The following is an 18,186-nucleotide window of genomic DNA, read 5'->3' as shown; positions in this document are numbered from 1 at the left end:
CCTTCGCGCCTAATTGACGCGCCCTTAGGCCAATCAAAACACACAATGGCGGCTGACCGCGATCCTATTGGTCAAGAAGGTAGCGGGGGGCGGGCTCAAGCCGAGAGCGGAGCTGTACTGGCGGAGTCTCCCGCTACCCGCGGCTGCTGCGGACGGGACGCGGTGACGGCGCGGGGTCCCCGCGGGGTGACAGCGTGACCGGCCCACGGCCTCAGCTCCTCGCCGCTGCCTCCTCGCCGGAAGCGAACAGAGCCCCGCCGCTTCGCGCCGCTCTTGCTGCCTCGGGGGTCTCCAGTGACTGCAAAATGGCCGACGGGCGGGACGAAGCTGCGGACCAGCTGAAGCAGTGGAAGAGCCACAGGGGCTCACAGGTACTCGCCAGGCACCGCTTCTCCCCGGTACCCCCGTGCCTCGCACGCCCTGGGGAGCGGGGAGCCCCGGCCCCGGAGGGCGCAGAGCTCCGCGGGGTTCCGCGGGATGCGGCGCTCCGAGCGGCCGGGCGTCCCCGGGGCAGCGGCGGAGGGCGAGGCGCCCTCGCCCCGTCCCGGCCTCGCCGCCACGGCTTGGAGCTGTGCCCGAGAACAGCGAGGCTCGGAGGGATGGAGGCTGCCAGCTGGCCCGGAGCGATAAGGGCGGTCAGCCTGACTCCTTCCAGGCAGCGCTGGGGCTGCGCTGCGCCCAAGCCGCGGGCCCGCGGGCAGGGGTGGTGGTGATTTTTGCGTCTTAAATCAGAAGTTAGCCTTTCGGTTTGCTGTCGTGGCGGTAGAACCCAGTGAAAATATGACTAGGGAATAATAAAAAGGATAAAGCACGTTCAGCAGTGTGTGTAGGGGCAGGAGTTGGACTCGATGATCCTTGTGGCTCCCTTCCAACTCAGCATGTTATGCGTGGATTTACTGACCAGACCGAAGTGAATTTTTTAGCAAGAAATTTTTCCCTGTGAGAGTGGTGAGACCCCGGTACAGGTTTCCCAGACAAGCCGTGGCTGGTCCATCCCTGGAATTGTCCAAGGCAAGGTTGGACGGGACATGGAGCAACCTGGAATAATCGAAGGTGTCCCTGCCCATGGCAGGGGGATGGAATTTAATGTCCTTGAATATCCGTTCTAACCCAAACCATTCTATGATTCTATGAAGTGGATTGGGACAAGTGGTTGACTGATATCATAAGGGCGTGTAATCAACAGTATGGCACTCAGTCATCTGAAGATGTAAATAGACCCCATATATTTAAATTAACGTGTAAATGTTGCAAGAGTTCACTTCCCTTCTTCATCAAATCATTTGTGACAGTTTACATGTGTAGTTTCTGACAGAAACGTGTGTTTGCCACTAAATACACTTCCTGCTGGTTTTAAGCAGCAATCTTAGAAGATCCAAGTGCATGCCTCAGTTCCCACTGGAGCTGTTAAGTTATCTTAATTTTATTTTTTCTTTTGGTTCTCAAAGGTATAGTGTGAAAACTACCTGATGACTGGCGACTCCATCATATCCTAGCATGTGTCATAATAGTTTCTTTTTTTTATCCGTGAGTAATTCTTTTTGTAGGGATGTCAGCTTTTCTGTGGCAAAGCACCATTTGAAAAGAGGCCAAGGTTAATTTGGAGATTGGGAGGCAACCCAAAGTCTGCATTGCATAAGGAGTCATGAGACTTTAAGATAGAAAGTAGGGAGTACTTATTAGAATTTTAAAGTGAGTTGTATAAGGTACAAAGTATCAGTAATGCCTGGCTTTGATGTGTGCTGTTTACCACAGGAGTGACTAAAATTCTCCTGGCTTTACTTCCCTTCTTTTTGTCATGGCAGGTTAGTGCTGTAATGATACACAGATTCAAAAGTTCTTATCTATCAAGGTTTGGACTGTGTGTAGGTCCCAACCATATGAAAACACAGGTATCAAACAAACTCAGGTCCAAAAGTAGTATGAGAGTTCTTCTTTAAACTATGATGTGTTTGGTTTATTTCTCTCTGGAAGTTGCTTTGTATGCCCCACATAACATTATCCTGAAACTAAAGTGAGTATTTCCTTCCACAAAATAAATGAATATTCTTTACTTCTAATGTAAACACTAGAAAGTCTGCCTACACAAAGGAGACTGTACAGCCACAAAGCTGTTTAATTTTTTTATAGTCTTAATGTCAACAAGTTGTGGTTTTAGCACTACTTCTGGTGGCCTTAAATATTGGCCTTATAGGATAGTCTAGCCTGTAATAAAAAAGCAGTGGAAAATATGCTGAGAAAAATTTCTACTCTTACATATTTCCCATGGTAAACTATAGATAACCTTTTGATTTAAGCAGACATTTCTTTGACTTAAAATATGAATTTAGCTTTATGTAACTTTCCTGTAAGTTTCTGAATATCATGTTTATGTTTGTAACCAGTTACTTATTGTCTTTCAAAATGTTTGTGCAGATTTCAGTGTAGGTGAGGATTCCAGGCATCCCAAAGGAGTTGGTTTTATGCTTAAAGCTTTATGCTGATGAGGTGGTGAAGAAAAAATAAAGAACGTGGATATTGTGGGAATCCAAGCCAGCTGGAGTAGTGTGTGTTGCACATGAGTAGGAACACAGTGGAACTGCACTTATCCTGTCAAATGCCTTTTATGTGGTTATTCATGGACCTGAGTGAAACATAGGTGTCTGGAACTCCCTGTGTCCTCTGCCTCATCCAGAGCTCTGGGTGTGGATGTGAATAATTGTTCTTTCCTTGCCTTTCTGGGTTGCATTTTGCAGGAGGGGGGGAAGTCTCCTATCAGATGGTAATTTTGTCTGTTTGCAGAGATTAACCCCCTTAAAGCAGAACTTGGGGTAGGAATTGGAACCCCATGAAGTCACTGCTAGAGTAGTGAAGACTTTTTTCATCAAGCATTGCTTCTTCCTTCTGTCCACCATCCCTTTTCACTTACAGAACTTTAAAAGGAGGAGAGCTGGTTAAGAGTGGCTAAGAGAGTTTGTGCTGGTGTTGTTCAGGTGTGTGGATGCTTCAGGTAGGATGGTGTGCATAAAGAGCCCATATGGAATTATGACAGTTTGCGGAACATGTGATGGATTTATTGTTATCTGGTCATAATTTGTGACTCTGCTATTTGATCTTGTCCTGTTTCAAATTTTGTCTCTATTTTCTTTATTTTTCTCATTGTCCTTACTTGTTTTCTGTTCTTCTAAGTCCTTTATAAAGCTCCTAACAATAAATGTACTCCAGGAAAAATGGAGAACTGTGCCCATCAGGTCTCTGGAGTGGATGTACCTTTCTCGCTACATTTTCTACAGCACCCAGTAAAATAGGAATATTGCCTAGACAAGCCTATAACCCCACATGTGATGCAGATAAAGTCTTTTCTACTGGAATCTTTTTATGAGAAAGTAGGAGTACACTCAGTTCCAGTGCAGGTGTTTCTTGGAGTTGTAGGACATTTCCTGGCAGTAGAGCTACTTAGGGCTTGTGTTAATCTTAGTCCTTCCATGGTCCAGGAGTAGTCTAAAATTATGATTCCTCAGGTACTCCTACTTCTATCATTTTCCATAACTTCCAGACCAACACTAAACATGGAAAACCCTTTTAGTCTGGCTGTAGCCCTTTCCTTATGTCTCTACCCCTGTACTGATTTTGCCACCTTCTTCCTCTCCTTTCTCCCTTATTTTCCAGCAGGTGCTCTTTTCGATTTTTTTTTCCCATCCCATATTTTTCTTGAAGCAAGATCAGTAGCCATGAGAAGAAATATTTCTGAAGCATAGAAAACATTCCTGGATTTTAAATGATTTCAACTCCCCTTCTTAAATTGTCCTAAAACTTAGCACTGTGATTTAGGAAAACATGTGTATGTTCTGTAACTTTCTCCAGAACCTGAAGTCATTTTGCCACTTCTTGTTGCTGTGTTTTGTGACATGTAATGGTTGAACAGTCATGCACATTGTGTGGCTCCGATCCAGAGGGTTTTTAATTTCTGGTGTTGACAGTGACTTTCTCTTGCTTCCAGAAACCAGATGTCCTGACCACGGGTGCTGGGAACCCCATTGGGGATAAGCTGAATATCCTGACAGTGGGGCCACGTGGACCTCTTCTTGTCCAAGATGTTGTTTTCACTGATGAGATGGCTCACTTTGACAGAGAGAGGATTCCTGAGAGAGTTGTGCATGCAAAAGGGGCAGGTATGTTTAAAATCACATATTTTCTTGGTGTAGAATTAGAGTTTTTGAGTTAATGTGTAGATTGTGGCACATAAATTACATTGTTATTTATAATTTAGGATTACTAGCTAAACAACACTGTTTTAGAAGAACTCAGTGCCAAAACTTGAAGCACTGAAAAACTGTTTACAAAAATGAGAGAAAATGTGGTTATAGTTCTTAAATTTTTACTGTATCTGCTGTAGTCTCTGCTTCTTCTGTCTGTTCCTCCCCATCTCTATTTAATGTTGTTTGCATGTTACTTAATAGAGAATTTGGCTTTGTCTTCTAATGTATGTCTGCCAAAGCAAGCTGATCATCTAATATTTAAATTTTTTAAAAAAAATAAACCTTTAAAAATTATTATTGACCTTAGTAAGGTAGAATTAGTATCTTGATTTTATTCATGCGTTGCCCTAGAAGGAGCAAACATGGGGCTGTATTTAAAATGTGACCGCACATGGGAAAAGTTCCTCTGTGGGGGTGGGAATGGTTCTGTTGCTTCACCCAGCCTACAGGTGCACCAAAAATTCTGCAACTCATAGCAGGATTAAAGAAATGCCTGCCTTGCTCCCAGGTAAATACACAGATCTTGGCAGAAGAGCATCTTCTGTGCTGCTGCGGGGAGCTGCTAATAGTCAGTTAAGGGGGAGAGAATGAGCAAATAGTTTGTGTTAAATCAGTTTGATTTTGTGAAAGTAAATTGAGTGTTTAGAGCATTGTTTAAAACTGGTGTACTTCCATGTTTCCCTTTGACTTGAAGTTGCATGTTAACTACAGACAAGCTGTGAGTGGAAGGAAGGTACCTAGATCTGATATTTTGAACTTGGTGTTCTTCAGGAGCCTTTGGCTATTTTGAAGTCACTCATGATATCACCCAGTATTGTAAGGCAAAAGTGTTTGAGCACATTGGGAAAAGGACTCCTCTTGCCATCCGTTTCTCCACTGTTGGTAAGTCTCTAAATTCACTTTGTGTCTTTAACATCTGTTCCCTGAGAGCAGTGTTTGCATTGTGGGGCACTTAAGGGTGTTTGCAATGCTTTCTTCCAGCCAATTAATTTTCTCTGAAATTCACTTACATGGAAGACCTTAAGCAGCTCTTGCCCCTTTCTGTCAGAGCTCTCTGGAGACACTTTTCTGTCTAAATTGTGAGAGGGAGGGCAGCTTGAGCTGTTTTTTTCTGACAGAAAACTTGCTTTGTTTCTTGTTGGATCACAATCAACACTTGAAAATTAAATACCTATAATCTCTTATGCTGCAGGAATGTTTTGGGAATTAATGATGTGAACTAAATACTGGGCAAAGAGAAATAAACATTCTTCAATAAATAAACTCAGATTTTTTAAAGACTGGAATGCACAAACTAGCAAAATCTTAAATACTATTAGTTGAAGATAATTGTGATCAGTAGCTTGTCTGATAGAAAAATTATAATTCATGATGTGGATGTATTTAAAAGAAAAATCCTAATGAGGATTCAGTTCTGGAAGTATTGGAGAGAAAAAAGTAGTCCAGCAAGGCTCAGGGAGCTGCTGGCTTTGGCCTATTGACTGTTTCCAGTGTTAAATCCCTCAGGATTTAGGGTGTCCTGAGTGTTGTACAGGGTAAGGACATGGAGTTGAGTTTGAAATATGGACTGCTGCTGGAGCACCTTGCTGCATCCTTCCCTTTGCCTGCCGTGTTTGAACTTGTTTCCTCCCTGCTGTTCTGTAGTACACAAGGTTTTTAATGAGAGAATGAGCGTCCTACTGATTTCATCACAATTCAGCATTAGCTGTTCTGAGCACTTCTGAAACGCTTCTGCTCAGGTGTTGTGCTCTGGTCTAAATTCCCATTGAAAATCCCATCCTTGGTGAAGCAGCAGGAATTACAAGGATTGCAGCTCTTCTGGAGTTTTTTAATAGGCATGCTGGTTAGATTGCTACCTTCCAGATGAGAGCTTTCCCCCTGGGATTTGATGCATAGAAACAAATGTGGGTTAAGATGATTCAGCCTTATAATCTGATGATGTCTCTCTTAACGATAATGCAAATTCTACTCTTAATTTGTTCAAGTGGATGTACTTGTTTTTTCGTTCTTTTGACTGTGGCCTGAATGTTTGGCTGGGTTCACACTTTGAAAACTCAGTGCTTGAAATATTGTTGAAAATATTCCTAAAATTACTTGGTGTAGAAAAGACTGCAATAAACCCTTTTAGGATTTTATGGCCTATTTTCAGGTTGTATTTATATGCATTTCCTATCCTAACGCTTCTGTGTGTTCGTGTATTTCTTCAAGCTGGAGAATCTGGCTCAGCTGACACAGTTCGTGACCCCCGTGGTTTTGCCATGAAATTTTACACGGAGGATGGGAATTGGGATCTTGTGGGAAACAACACTCCCATCTTCTTTATTCGGGATGCAATGTTGGTGAGTAAGCCCAGAAGGTGACGGTACTTCGTGAGAAAGCCGAAAAGTTCATTCACATCTTGTTCTAGCTTCCCTCAGAAGCAGAAGCTCCTGTTCTGACACACTTAAACTTGGTTGCCAGATTGTCTGAACACTTTTTACTTGGAAAGATGTTCTTAAACTAAAGTAAATAAAGACCTAAAGCTTGATGACTTATGTGGTTTCATACTTTTCACTTGAACTTTTCACTTCAAAAGCTTCTTGCCAATTCATTTTATTAAATCTGGGTTTTTTGGTATTTTGGCATAAGTTTGACAGCAGTTAGTAGAGGAGCTTTCCTTGAGTGCAGCAGTTCTGCACAGATAATTCATAGTATCTCTGTATTCATTTATGAGTCACATAAACACAGATATACAAATCTGAGCAGTTTTATCTCTGACCTTATCAACCACAAAATGAAAGCATTTTCTATCTCTGTTTATTCTAATTGTGGTTGTTTGACTTTACCCTGATTTTACTGGTCTGTGAATTAAGTTGTTTGCAGTAGAAGATTTTTTTTTTTTCAGTGATCTTACAGCTTTGTCTTTTATTTTTTTTTTTTTCTTTTTCCACCTCCCACTTCTGGACAAATTAGTTTCCATCCTTTATCCATAGCCAAAAGAGGAACCCTCAGACTCATCTGAAGGATCCAGACATGGTGTGGGACTTCTGGAGTCTTCGCCCTGAGTCTTTGCATCAAGTAAGTTTCTCCTGTGACTTTATTTTGTATGATTAAGAAAATCATGTTACAAGAGCAGGTTTTTAACTCTGTCTTTTCCATATTTGACTTAGAAGTCTACATAGTCTTATTTATATTTTATTTAAATATGATGTTAGGTTATCCATGCTTACCTGTGCTTACAGGGGGAGTCAGTTTTATTTCATTAGCACCTAAAGAAATTCCTCAAGGATTTCCTAGCAACATTAACACAGCTCCCAGTGATGCAGATTAACACAATAAACAAACTTAGTCTGGAGTGAGGACTTTCTCCTTTATATGCTGAGCCCATTAATAGTGTTTGATCCTTCTCTTCAGGTGTCTTTCCTGTTCAGTGATCGTGGCATTCCCGATGGCTATCGCCACATGAACGGATATGGGTCACACACCTTCAAACTGGTTAATGCTGATGGAAGAGCAGTTTACTGCAAATTCCATGCTAAGGTATTGTTTTTTTAAAAAAAATTGCAGCTATACATCATATTGGATAAAAACCATAAAAATGTGTGACTTTTCAAGTTCAGTTCAGGCTCAAAGGTGTGTGGAGTCCTTGTCTAATATCACTTTCATACCTTTAACCAATAGGAGAGGCATCTTCTCGCTGACACAGTAATCATTTACTAGATTGTAAGAAACTCTTCTTTGGGCATCTGTCTCTTGTTAATGGAGCACTATCAGTGAACTGATCTTTATCTGGAAGGCAGCTGTTGAATGTACTATAAATCTAAACTCAAGTTATTGGAAGTTAGAACTTGGACAATTGTATTCTTGGATTATAAATCTTGTTAGAATCCATTCTGATGAATGATCTCTGTAGTACTTTTACATGCTGTAATAGGTGCTTTTGTTGCTTTTAGACTGACCAGGGCATCAAAAACCTCTCTGTGGAAGAAGCAGGAAGATTGGCTTCTACTGATCCTGATTATGCCATACGGGATCTTTACAATGCCATTGCCAAGGGGAACTATCCTTCATGGTCCTTCTACATTCAGGTTATGACCTTCGAAGAAGCAGAGAAATTCCCATTTAATCCTTTTGATTTAACTAAGGTATGTCTGATACTGCTGGAAATACTCAGTTTTGGACAGTTCTTTAGCGTGTCCTGTATTGTAGAGCCACAATGAGCCAGAAATTCAGGCCTGTAGATCCCATGGCACTTCAGAAGCGTGGACTCAGATCAGAGTCACACCCTGAGCCTTGCTGGGCTCATTTTGTCCCACTTCTAATAGCTGTTCTTAGGAGTGCCTTGTTGAAAGATGCCAGCCTAAACTTGCATTGCCTAAACTCTTTTTTACCTTGAACACTGCTCTCCCCAAGTGGCTAAAGACCTTTGAACTTCAAAGTGCAGCTCAGATGGCAAAGGAAAAGCCAGTTAAGCATTTTGAAGGAGCTGACAATATTTCTGCCACCAGTTCCACCCACGCCTTGCTTCCCTAGGCAGCTTTTCAAGGGCCTGCAGGTATTTCATTCAAGTAGTCAAGTGCTGAGATTATGCTGGGATGATGAAATAAGTTGCATTAATACTATGTTAATTTCAAAAGGCTTAAAATAAGACATTTCTCAATGTTTATTAAGAGAAAAGAAACTCAGTAATGTATTTTCTTAATCTAGACTTATATTGGGTAAATTCTGCCTGGCAATTAAGCTGCATAATAGTGTAATAATGTTGATTTTATGGGATGTGTGTTGTGTCTTATAGGTTTGGCCTCATCGTGACTACCCTCTCATCCCTGTGGGAAAGCTGGTCTTGAACAGGAATCCTGTCAACTACTTTGCAGAGGTGGAACAGATGGCTTATGACCCTAGCAACATGCCCCCTGGAATTGAGCCCAGCCCTGACAAAATGCTGCAGGTAAACAGGAGGTTTGACCTGAGGAGCACTGGTTACTTTGCTGCTTATGAAAGCTTTGAGTTGACATGTCGCAGTCTTTTACCAAGTGGTGGTTAATGTTTGTGATCCATGTTTTAGGGACGCCTCTTCTCGTATCCTGACACCCACAGACACCGCCTGGGCCCCAACTATCTCCAGATCCCTGTGAATTGTCCTTTCAGAGCCAGGGTGGCCAACTACCAGAGAGATGGGCCAATGACTGTTTCTGACAACCAAGGTAGTCAGGAAAACAGCTTTCAATATAATGATACTTAGGCATGGGCTGCAGCATTCTCTTCAGTTCACAGAGGGTTTAAGATCCATATTTATTATCTTTGTATACTTGTGTAGAATGTATGTATATCTTCTCTGTTAATCCAGTAAAGGAGACTTGGGATATTTGGATATGGGATGAGGAGTTTGTTTGAAAGTATAGAAACCAAGTGAAGCTTAGGATGTGTTTAAAACTTAACAAAAAGGCCTTTAACAGAAAAGGAATTTGTGGGAGAATACCTGCCATCAGGTTTTAAAGACTGCCTTGGATATGCTCAGTCCATTTCACTAAACTGATTTGCTTTCAGATTTCTGAGATTGTGAAAGACAAAAGTGAAAATGCCAAGAGTAAAGCTGTAACTTCCCCTCTGTTGAACAGCTTCTGTTCTGTCAGGGTTTGCCCAATAGTGGCTGTTTTCCACCTGAGAGTAAACAAGGATGTAGTTAAGCTGTGGCTCATGCCAAAATATGTGTTCCCTCTGGGCTATGAATTAAGACACTTGTTCAGGGAGGAGAGGGAAATATTTGAAAAACAGGAACTTGAGGGCAGCTGCTCGTCCCAGAACAGATAATGAGTTTATTTTTATGCTATTCTTTAAGTTCATTATGTGTTTAAAATACACCCCCTACAAGGGGAAGCATTGTAGTACTTCAGATATGTAAATTACTGTATTTTTATGCTACCTTAGACTTCAACCATAACTGTCTATTATAATTCAGAAATATTGTTGTGAATGTGGCCAGGTTTTCTTATTTTTGAATCAGATTAATATTCCCTGAAAAAAGCTGTGGAAATTCTCTTTGTAGCAGGTGCTGTTAAGTACTGGCTTGAGGGTGTTGACAGAAAAATGCTGTCAGCTGTTTTTAATAAAATGATCTGTAATTGATTAATTGATTTAGATTCCTCCAAGCTAATAACACTCTTTGTCTTCTGACTTACTTGAAAGTGCTGCTATCTGATTGATTTGGTTTGGGGGTGTTTTTTTCCAGGTGGTGCCCCAAATTATTACCCAAACAGCTTCACTGGTCCTGAGGATCAACCTCAGCTCAAGGAGAGCCGCATGTTTGCTTCAGGGGATGTGCAGCGCTTCAACAGTGCCAATGAGGACAATGTGACCCAGGTGGGGATGTGGAAAGGCTTTGTGCTGCTTGGCACACATGAGGAGTGTGTAGGGTGTGTAATAGTGTTGAGTTTTCACAGAATCTGAAATTCAGATTTTGGGCATTGGTATGTAGAGACTCTGACTTGTCTTCTTGCTATTAGTGTCTGGAGAAGGAGTTGTTGGCATGTTTGCCAAAGAAAAACCGTCATAGATTGACTGCCTTTTAAACATTTTGAGTATTTTAAGTGTTGCTTGACTAGGAAGTGAAAGGTATTCTTATTCACTTTTGGGAATATCAAAATAAACCTTTATTCCCAATGACCAGGTACGAGAATTCTACCTCAAAGTGCTGAATGAGGAGGAGCGCCAGAGGCTGTGTAAAAACATTGCAGATCATCTGAAGGATGCCCAGCTCTTCATTCAGAAACGAGCTGTAAGTGCCCTCTTTGGGGTTTATTCCAGGTTCCCTACCAGCGGGAAAGAATGTCTAGTAACGTCATAATGGCTTCTGGAAAGGAGGATCAGGAATTTTCTGAAAAGGCTGGACCTTTGCTTACTGAGGAATTCTCATACTTAAATATGTGCCTATTTACACAATATAACATCAATATATTCAATATATAACATGTTAAAGTAACTTTTTCCTGGGGGGAGGAATGGGATAGATGTTGAACATGTTTAGCTTGGTGTTTCAAAAACAAGATGAATGCCAGAATAAGTTTTTGCTCTAAACAAGAAGGCAGTGAGGGCCAAGGAGGGATTGGACCCTTCCCAGAGCAACTTTGATTAAACTGGGAATGAGCTCTGTGTGGGATAACAGAAATCGTGTTTGAAGATGTTGCTATCTTGTTTATAACTGATCAGAATTAAATTTTTCTTCCTTACGATACCTACTGTTTTGAAATGGAGGAAAAAATTCTTGTTGCCTTTCCTGTTTTGTCTTCCTGTGCAGGTGAAAAACTTCACTGATGTTCATCCTAAATATGGAGCCTGTATCCAAGCTTTGCTGGACAAATACAATGCTGAGGGTGGGAAAAAGGTATGGTAATGATTTTTGTAGCTGTATTTTGACTGGCTGTGAATTATTTTGGCTTCCCTTGTAAATCCAATGAAGTGAGAAATTAGTCTTGATCTCCATTTGATCTAAAGGCCAGTGCTTGTAGAAGTGCAAAGTAAGGAAATGTCACTCTAATAACAATTAAATGTTGATTAACTGTTGATGTACAAAGACTTAGTTTCAGCTGGGGTTTGTAGGGTTCCTGGAAGGTGACTGTACATGATATAAAATGTGTTGAAGTTGGTTACCCACTCTTTGGGATGGTAATGAAACATTGCCACAAGCCTTTCCTGGGCTCAGTGCTTGCTCCAAAGAACAACAACTCAGTTGATTCAGTGTTTTCCTGCAGTTCTCTACTTTAAATGGAACTCGCTCTGAGTTTTTCTGTTGCTTTACTTTCAGGATGTAATTAGAACATACACACAGTCCGCAACTCGTATGTCTGTCAAGGAAAGATCCAACCTGTAAATCTGCAGAGATCTGCTCTGAATTTTGCGTCCTTCCACCTGCACAAGAACCCGTCCAACAGTTTAATGAATGTAGCAAACTTGGGCCCAAGCGCAGGAGTGTGTTACAGGTGTGATTTACTGAGGTCTCAAGGGCTGTCTGTACTGGAAACCAGGTAACACAAGCTTCAATCCCAGTGCCTTTCAACACTAGTGCTTTACTGCTTGATAACAACTTACCTAAATTACCTGATTTCTAAACAGCTTATAATAAGAAATTGTCTTCGTTTCTAGGAGCAAAGAGAAATTTAGTCAAAATACTGCTTCATTTTTTTTGTTGTACAACTTACCTGGCTAAATAACATAGTAGAATTTCTATAAGGACACTGATTGCCCTCATGAAGAAACTTGTTAAAAAGTTGATGCTGTTCAGTAATTCTAATAAAATAATTATCTGTCTGTATTTGTAAACACATCCCTTGAATTTCATTTTTGGCCTTCCAGAAGTAAAATGATATCCAGTAGTTTGAGTAAAATGTTGGTGTCTCATTCCTTATGATAGAGATAAAACTAACTACAAAGTTTGATCTAAATATAGTTCAATTTTACTCCCAATATATATTTTAAGATAATCTTTGCTTACTAATGCCGTGTTGGGATATAACTGACATAAGGGAGGTAGCAAAGGATATTTTCGTATTCTGTGCACTGTTCAACTAAAATGATTAAACCTTACAACCCTTTCAGGGTTAGGAGAGTAAATTGTTCTTTCCGTCCTGTAAGAATTTAAATAGGAAAATATTAACATGCCAAATGTTTGAGAAATAAACCTTCAAATGCATGAATATTGAAATTCAAGCTCAAGAACTTCCAAAACTATTCCCCATGATTGCTGAAATTGTTATTTTACTGCAATAATCTGCTGTTGCTATTTCTTGATCAAACCAGGGCTAATTTTCAGGGTGATCCTTTAATTAAAGCAGCATGTTTGTATGAATGTAGTTATGTTACCCAGCATCTGCAGTTTAGTTAAACTGTGGGAAAGAATTTGGGACCTCACTTACAGGATAGTTATCCAGGCTAAATGCAAGGCATTTCAGAGCCCAGCTACTGCTCTGAACTCGGGCAACTGTAAAAAATTTAAATAATAGCAGTTTGGAGGTGATTTTTCAATAATCACTGCATTTCTGGGTCTGCCTTGAGTTGTATTTTGACTAGGATTACTTCCTGATTTAAGTGTGAATTCCCAGGAATGGTGGCAAGTTAAGAAGAGTAGATACTAAATGCTGTTCTGTTAAATTTTGGAGAATGTTACTTGCTCTGCAATTCATTTATCTACTAACCTCTTGTGAAAAATTAGCTGGGGCAGAGGTGCAGTAAAATAATATGAACTGATAACCTACTGTATTCTGGGATTCCATTAGCTTTTTACATGATCAGGCATGTGGGATTACATGATTGGGTGGGAATATAACATGCTGGAACAGGGAATCCTAATGAGTTTTGGAAGAGAGTGAACAAGGCCTGATCTTCTAATTTTGGTTGTGTCTGCTCAGTGATTTATATTGTTGTCTACTTTCATTTCTGAAATAAATGGAATGAAAAAATCTCTTGGCAACATATTTTCTGTGCAAACGTCTTCAAATACTTTATGTGAATCTAGGAAGTTCATAAAGCTCTTCATCTGTTTTTCTGGAGATGGTGCAGAAGCTGTAGGTTGGATGTACTTTTTGCAGCTGCCTTTGTTACAAAAACTCAGTTTTCAACCCCACAGTTGTGTTTAAATAACTTAAGTGACCTGTGTTCTATGCTAAACTGGCTGTGACAAGTGTTGTACAAAAAACATAAAAGCTGTGGAGAGCATTAGGCAACACTGGAAGAACAGTAATGCTATTTCTTCAAATAAATAAGACAATAAATCCATTTACAGCTCCTTATCGTGAGAATAGAGACTGTTGACATGACACAACCGCAGTTTTGTTTTGTTTTTGTATTCTGTTCAACTAAAATCAAACATTCCTTTGCCAGGTTGTTGCAATATGATTTCAGTGATCTGTAAAGCAGAATTGCTCAACATCTTATTACTGTTTTATTTTAGATGCACATCTCTAGCAGTGGATTTGGGAATGAATTTGAAACTAATGTTTGGGAAATTACAGCTTCTCCAGGAGTTCCACTTCTTTTAATGGTCATTTCATTCCTAGGTTGTTTTCCCTTCCACAAAATATTTGAACTTGCATATCCAAAAACCATGAGCAGATTCCAGAAATCACGTTTGTTGTAGTGAGCTGTGCCAGGAGATGAGGAAGTTCATGGGATTGCTAAACGTTAAGAGGAGAGAAAAAGGGTGATGAGATAGGTTTTGATCAGACTTTCAGTGCTTTAAAGATGTTGGAAAATGCCCTGTTTTCCTTTCCTTAGTGCAGCTCATTGATGGGAATTGCCTGCTAAGCTGTGTGTGGGTATCCATAATTTCAGCTTCCAGTAAACCAATCACTCTGTTTTGCCAAATATTCCATACCTGTTGCTCATCTTGCAGAAAAAGGCTGTTTGTTCTGTGTTTGGAGATCTGATCCATGAATTTTCACAGGCAGGTGAGTCCCCATTTTCTCACAAATTGTTTTATGAGGATGATGAGGCCCTGGCTCAGGGTTCCAAGGGAGGCGGTGGGTGCCACATCCCTGGAATTATTCAAGTCCAGGTTGGACAGGGCTCTGAGCAGCCTGGGATGGTGGAAGATGTCCCTGTTCACTGCAGGGGGTTGGCCTGGACTCCTATGGCTCCCTCTATGCTCTGAATTCAGTTTGCTGTGCAGTGTGGGGTGCCAGCCCAGCACTGTGGAAGTGAATCGATCCACTGACTTGTGTGTTCTTATCTCTTGCTGATAGCAAATAACATGGAGATTTGCAGTGCATGGTAAAGCCTGACCTTTGCCCCCTGGGTAATATTGCAGAGGTCAGTCTGAACTGATGTTTGGAGTCAAAGTTGTGTGGCCATGACACGGATCATGGCATGCAGAGGAGGACTTGAGCATAACCTCAACTCTGACATTGAGGACTAAACCTCAGCAGTTTAAGGCCATTTTGGACAGAATTGGGAAAAGAACTGAGGCTCTATTTTGAATATTGTAAATGAATGTAAGGCAGTTTTGCTATGTTTGTGGCATTCAGGATAATTCCAGCTGGGATGGATCAGTAAGATGAAGAAGATTGCCAAAACCAGCCCTGTGTTTGCAGAGGTTATAAAGTGGTGCATTGTTACACAGTCTGGGAAAGCAAATGAAGGCTGAACAATGAGGCAGTGGTGTAAAAATAATAAGTGAAGTATTTGATAGCTGACTGTTAATGATGGCACTTTTGCAGCCTGGATTGCAGAGCAGAGCCTGTGTGATTTAACTGTCTCATGAAAGCTTGGATGTTGTCATGCTGGAATTCCACCTAAAGTGAAACTGCAACCCCAGAGCAGCTGGAAATCTTGAACTGCATACCCTCAAGAGCTGGGCTGAAATTTGTTCTCATATCACACACTGAAGCTTGATAAACTGATAGTTTTACCTTTTAATGAAAAAAAACACTAAATATTTTTACATCCCACTACTCAGAGCAGTTCAAATACTGTAAATCTCTAATGGACTGAGTCAGAGGGAAAATTTCATTTCCTGTTTCCTAGCATGAACCACAGAAATCCTTTATACAGATTTGCTGTGTCTGTTAATTTCAGTATTTGTTCTTTGTTTGTTTCTCTCAGGTTCCCCATTTTTAAACTTTGACCAGGATTGGGAACTTTGTAAATTTTTTTATTGTTTGGTTGGTTTTGTTATTTTTTTTCCAGTGCAACAAATCCTTGACTCTGTGATTATTCCTATTGTATGATTCTCTTTTCCACACTTGGGAATCCTTTGACTTAGTGCTTACATTTATTGTAAGATTTATTGAGGAAGGAGGGTGATGGCAGGTTCCAGGCTAAGTTTCAGTTGCAATGCTCCCCAAACAGAATGAAAATACAGAATTACTACATAATCATAGCTCCTGTGTTGCCTACAAGTTCTCAACAACACTCTTGACTTCATGGAGGGAAGCTGGAAAACCAGGAATGAAGAGATCTCATTTTCCCTGCTTTACTTATAGTGTGTGTGTAGAGTTCAAGGTGTTTTAGCTACTCAGTACTTTCCCTAAGATATTTTATTGGAAAAATATGTCAGTTTGAATATAAACTTCCAATATTATTTCAAGTAGGAACTGTCTTCCCTGAACCTCCGATTCCAAGATACTACTGTAAGAAAATAATGGAATTTTGCCCTTCAGAGTTGCAGGAATCATCAAGGCTGTATTTTAGAGTAAGCCAGTTAATATTTTGTATTGTTTTCTTCATCGTTCACATTTAGGGAAAATACTGCTGATGCTGATTTTCTTTTCACTCTGTTTCCATGTAGCATAACCTTTTTGCAGGTGTTTTTTTTTGTTTGTTTGTTTTTGCTTTTCTGTTGGGTTTTATGACTAATTTGTATCTATTTCCTTCTTTGGGCCTCTCAGGGATATCTTCTTTGTAAAATCTTACCCCAGCTATTCAATATTTTCCTGAGGGCGTGCAGGCAGCCTTTCATTTGATAGTGATACTGATAAGATTGGTCAAAGATACCCAGGGAAAACTTGGCAACTGCTCCAGTTTGCTCTGGCATTGATCCATTTATTGCTTAGGCTTTATTCCATATTTATCCACAGCTCTTCATCTCAGTCTTGCTCAATCCTCTTGCACACCTGTCCTCGCTGGAGCACTGCTGGGTCAATACAGAACCAATAGAAACATTCACAGCTCTCTTTTTTAATTGCATTTTGACTCATAGGGGTCCTGAACCAGGAGCCCAGTGATGTCAAAGGTCCAGAAATCAAATTATGATCTTCAAAATCAGGCCTTTCATCTACCCAATAAATCATTTTCAGAGGCTGCTTAAGGTAATTTCAAAAGGCTTTTTAAAGTAGTGGAAATGTGTTTGTAAGTGATACTGTTGTGACTCCTGCTTTTTATTTCTTAATTTTCCCACAGAGTTTTTGGGAATTGCTTCTTTGTTCCCATGGGTCAGGCATTGTACTTTGTGCTGTTAACCTTTAAACATAATTGCACTTTTTCCAAGGCAGGAAAAATGGTTTCATAGCAAATCTTTTCCTTGTTCTGGCTGACTGTGCAGGGTTAAAGGTTTTTGAGTAATTCAGCCAATCATTGCACAAGTAGTACAAAGTCCATTTGTTACATCATCAGAGACTTTTTTACATGTTTTTACCTTTTGAGATTTCTATTTATTAACTTTGAATTATTGAAAAAAAATGTGGTAACTGCTAATATTCAAATGAACTTTGTTGTTCCCCTAGTCTCCTTTCCAAAAGCTAGTCTTTTATTTCAGGGTGTGAGTGTACCCACTGTAGTACTCACTTGGGATGAAGAACAGGCTTTCTTACTAATTAATGGAAAAATACTTTCTCCTCTCAAGGGTGATTCAAAGTACCTGGACCAGCCTCTTCCACTGGCTCACCTTCTACCTGGCACAGCCAAAATCTGGTCTAATCTTGGTTTAGCTGCAACAACAACTTTCAGATTTGATCAAGTATCTGTAGGTGATTTATTTTACTTTTGGTTTACCTTTCTGTAGTATAATCTGAGTCCTGTGTAGGTGGGGAGTGTACATGTAGTGTGCACGTCTCGGCCCAGCTCAAAGTACAAAAACCCCCCCAAAGCAGATACATTTTGAAGAGAGCAGAGGCCTTGAGCTAGTTTTAACCCATGTGTTTCTTGGCCTTGTGACAATGAGGATGCTCTAGAGAACAGTAATGAAAACACATTTATGTTTTTATTCACTGCATGTGCACTTGCTACAGTCCAAGTGTTTCTGTAGTTTATCTTGATTTATTGTGGTTTAAGCACATTGCTGGAACTCCACGCTCATCCAAAATCCTTCGCAGTTTCAAATTCAAGTAAGCAAATGCTGTATCAAGCATAAAACCCTCCACACAAGGAAAAAAAAAATCCCAAAAACCCAACAACATGGTCAGAGGCCTCTGCTGTGAAGTTGAGTGTGTGCAGCTCCACCAGTTCATGATCTCACTTGAGCCCATGCCTGGGCTCAGAAATG

General features: G+C 40.5%; 1 protein-coding gene across 1 annotated transcript; it reads left to right on the top strand.

Moving 5' to 3' along the window:
• On the top strand, positions 1 to 13,999 carry CAT (catalase). Its single transcript, XM_086894878.1, has 13 exons — positions 1 to 371; positions 3,980 to 4,151; positions 5,010 to 5,120; positions 6,447 to 6,577; positions 7,191 to 7,295; positions 7,632 to 7,757; positions 8,171 to 8,362; positions 9,013 to 9,165; positions 9,283 to 9,421; positions 10,447 to 10,577; positions 10,885 to 10,992; positions 11,512 to 11,598; positions 12,019 to 13,999. The coding sequence occupies exons 1-13, from the start codon at positions 306 to 308 to the stop codon at positions 12,082 to 12,084; spliced, it is 1,587 nt and encodes a 528-aa protein (XP_086751004.1). The 5' UTR covers positions 1 to 305; the 3' UTR covers positions 12,085 to 13,999.
• Positions 14,000 to 18,186: the final 4,187 nt, after the last annotated feature.

The sequence above is a fragment of the Cyanistes caeruleus genome, chromosome 6 (assembly GCF_971803275.1).
Source record: "Cyanistes caeruleus chromosome 6, bCyaCae1.hap1.1, whole genome shotgun sequence".
Lineage (NCBI taxonomy): Eukaryota > Metazoa > Chordata > Aves > Passeriformes > Paridae > Cyanistes > Cyanistes caeruleus.
This window is presented reverse-complemented; position numbering and strand designations above follow the sequence as displayed.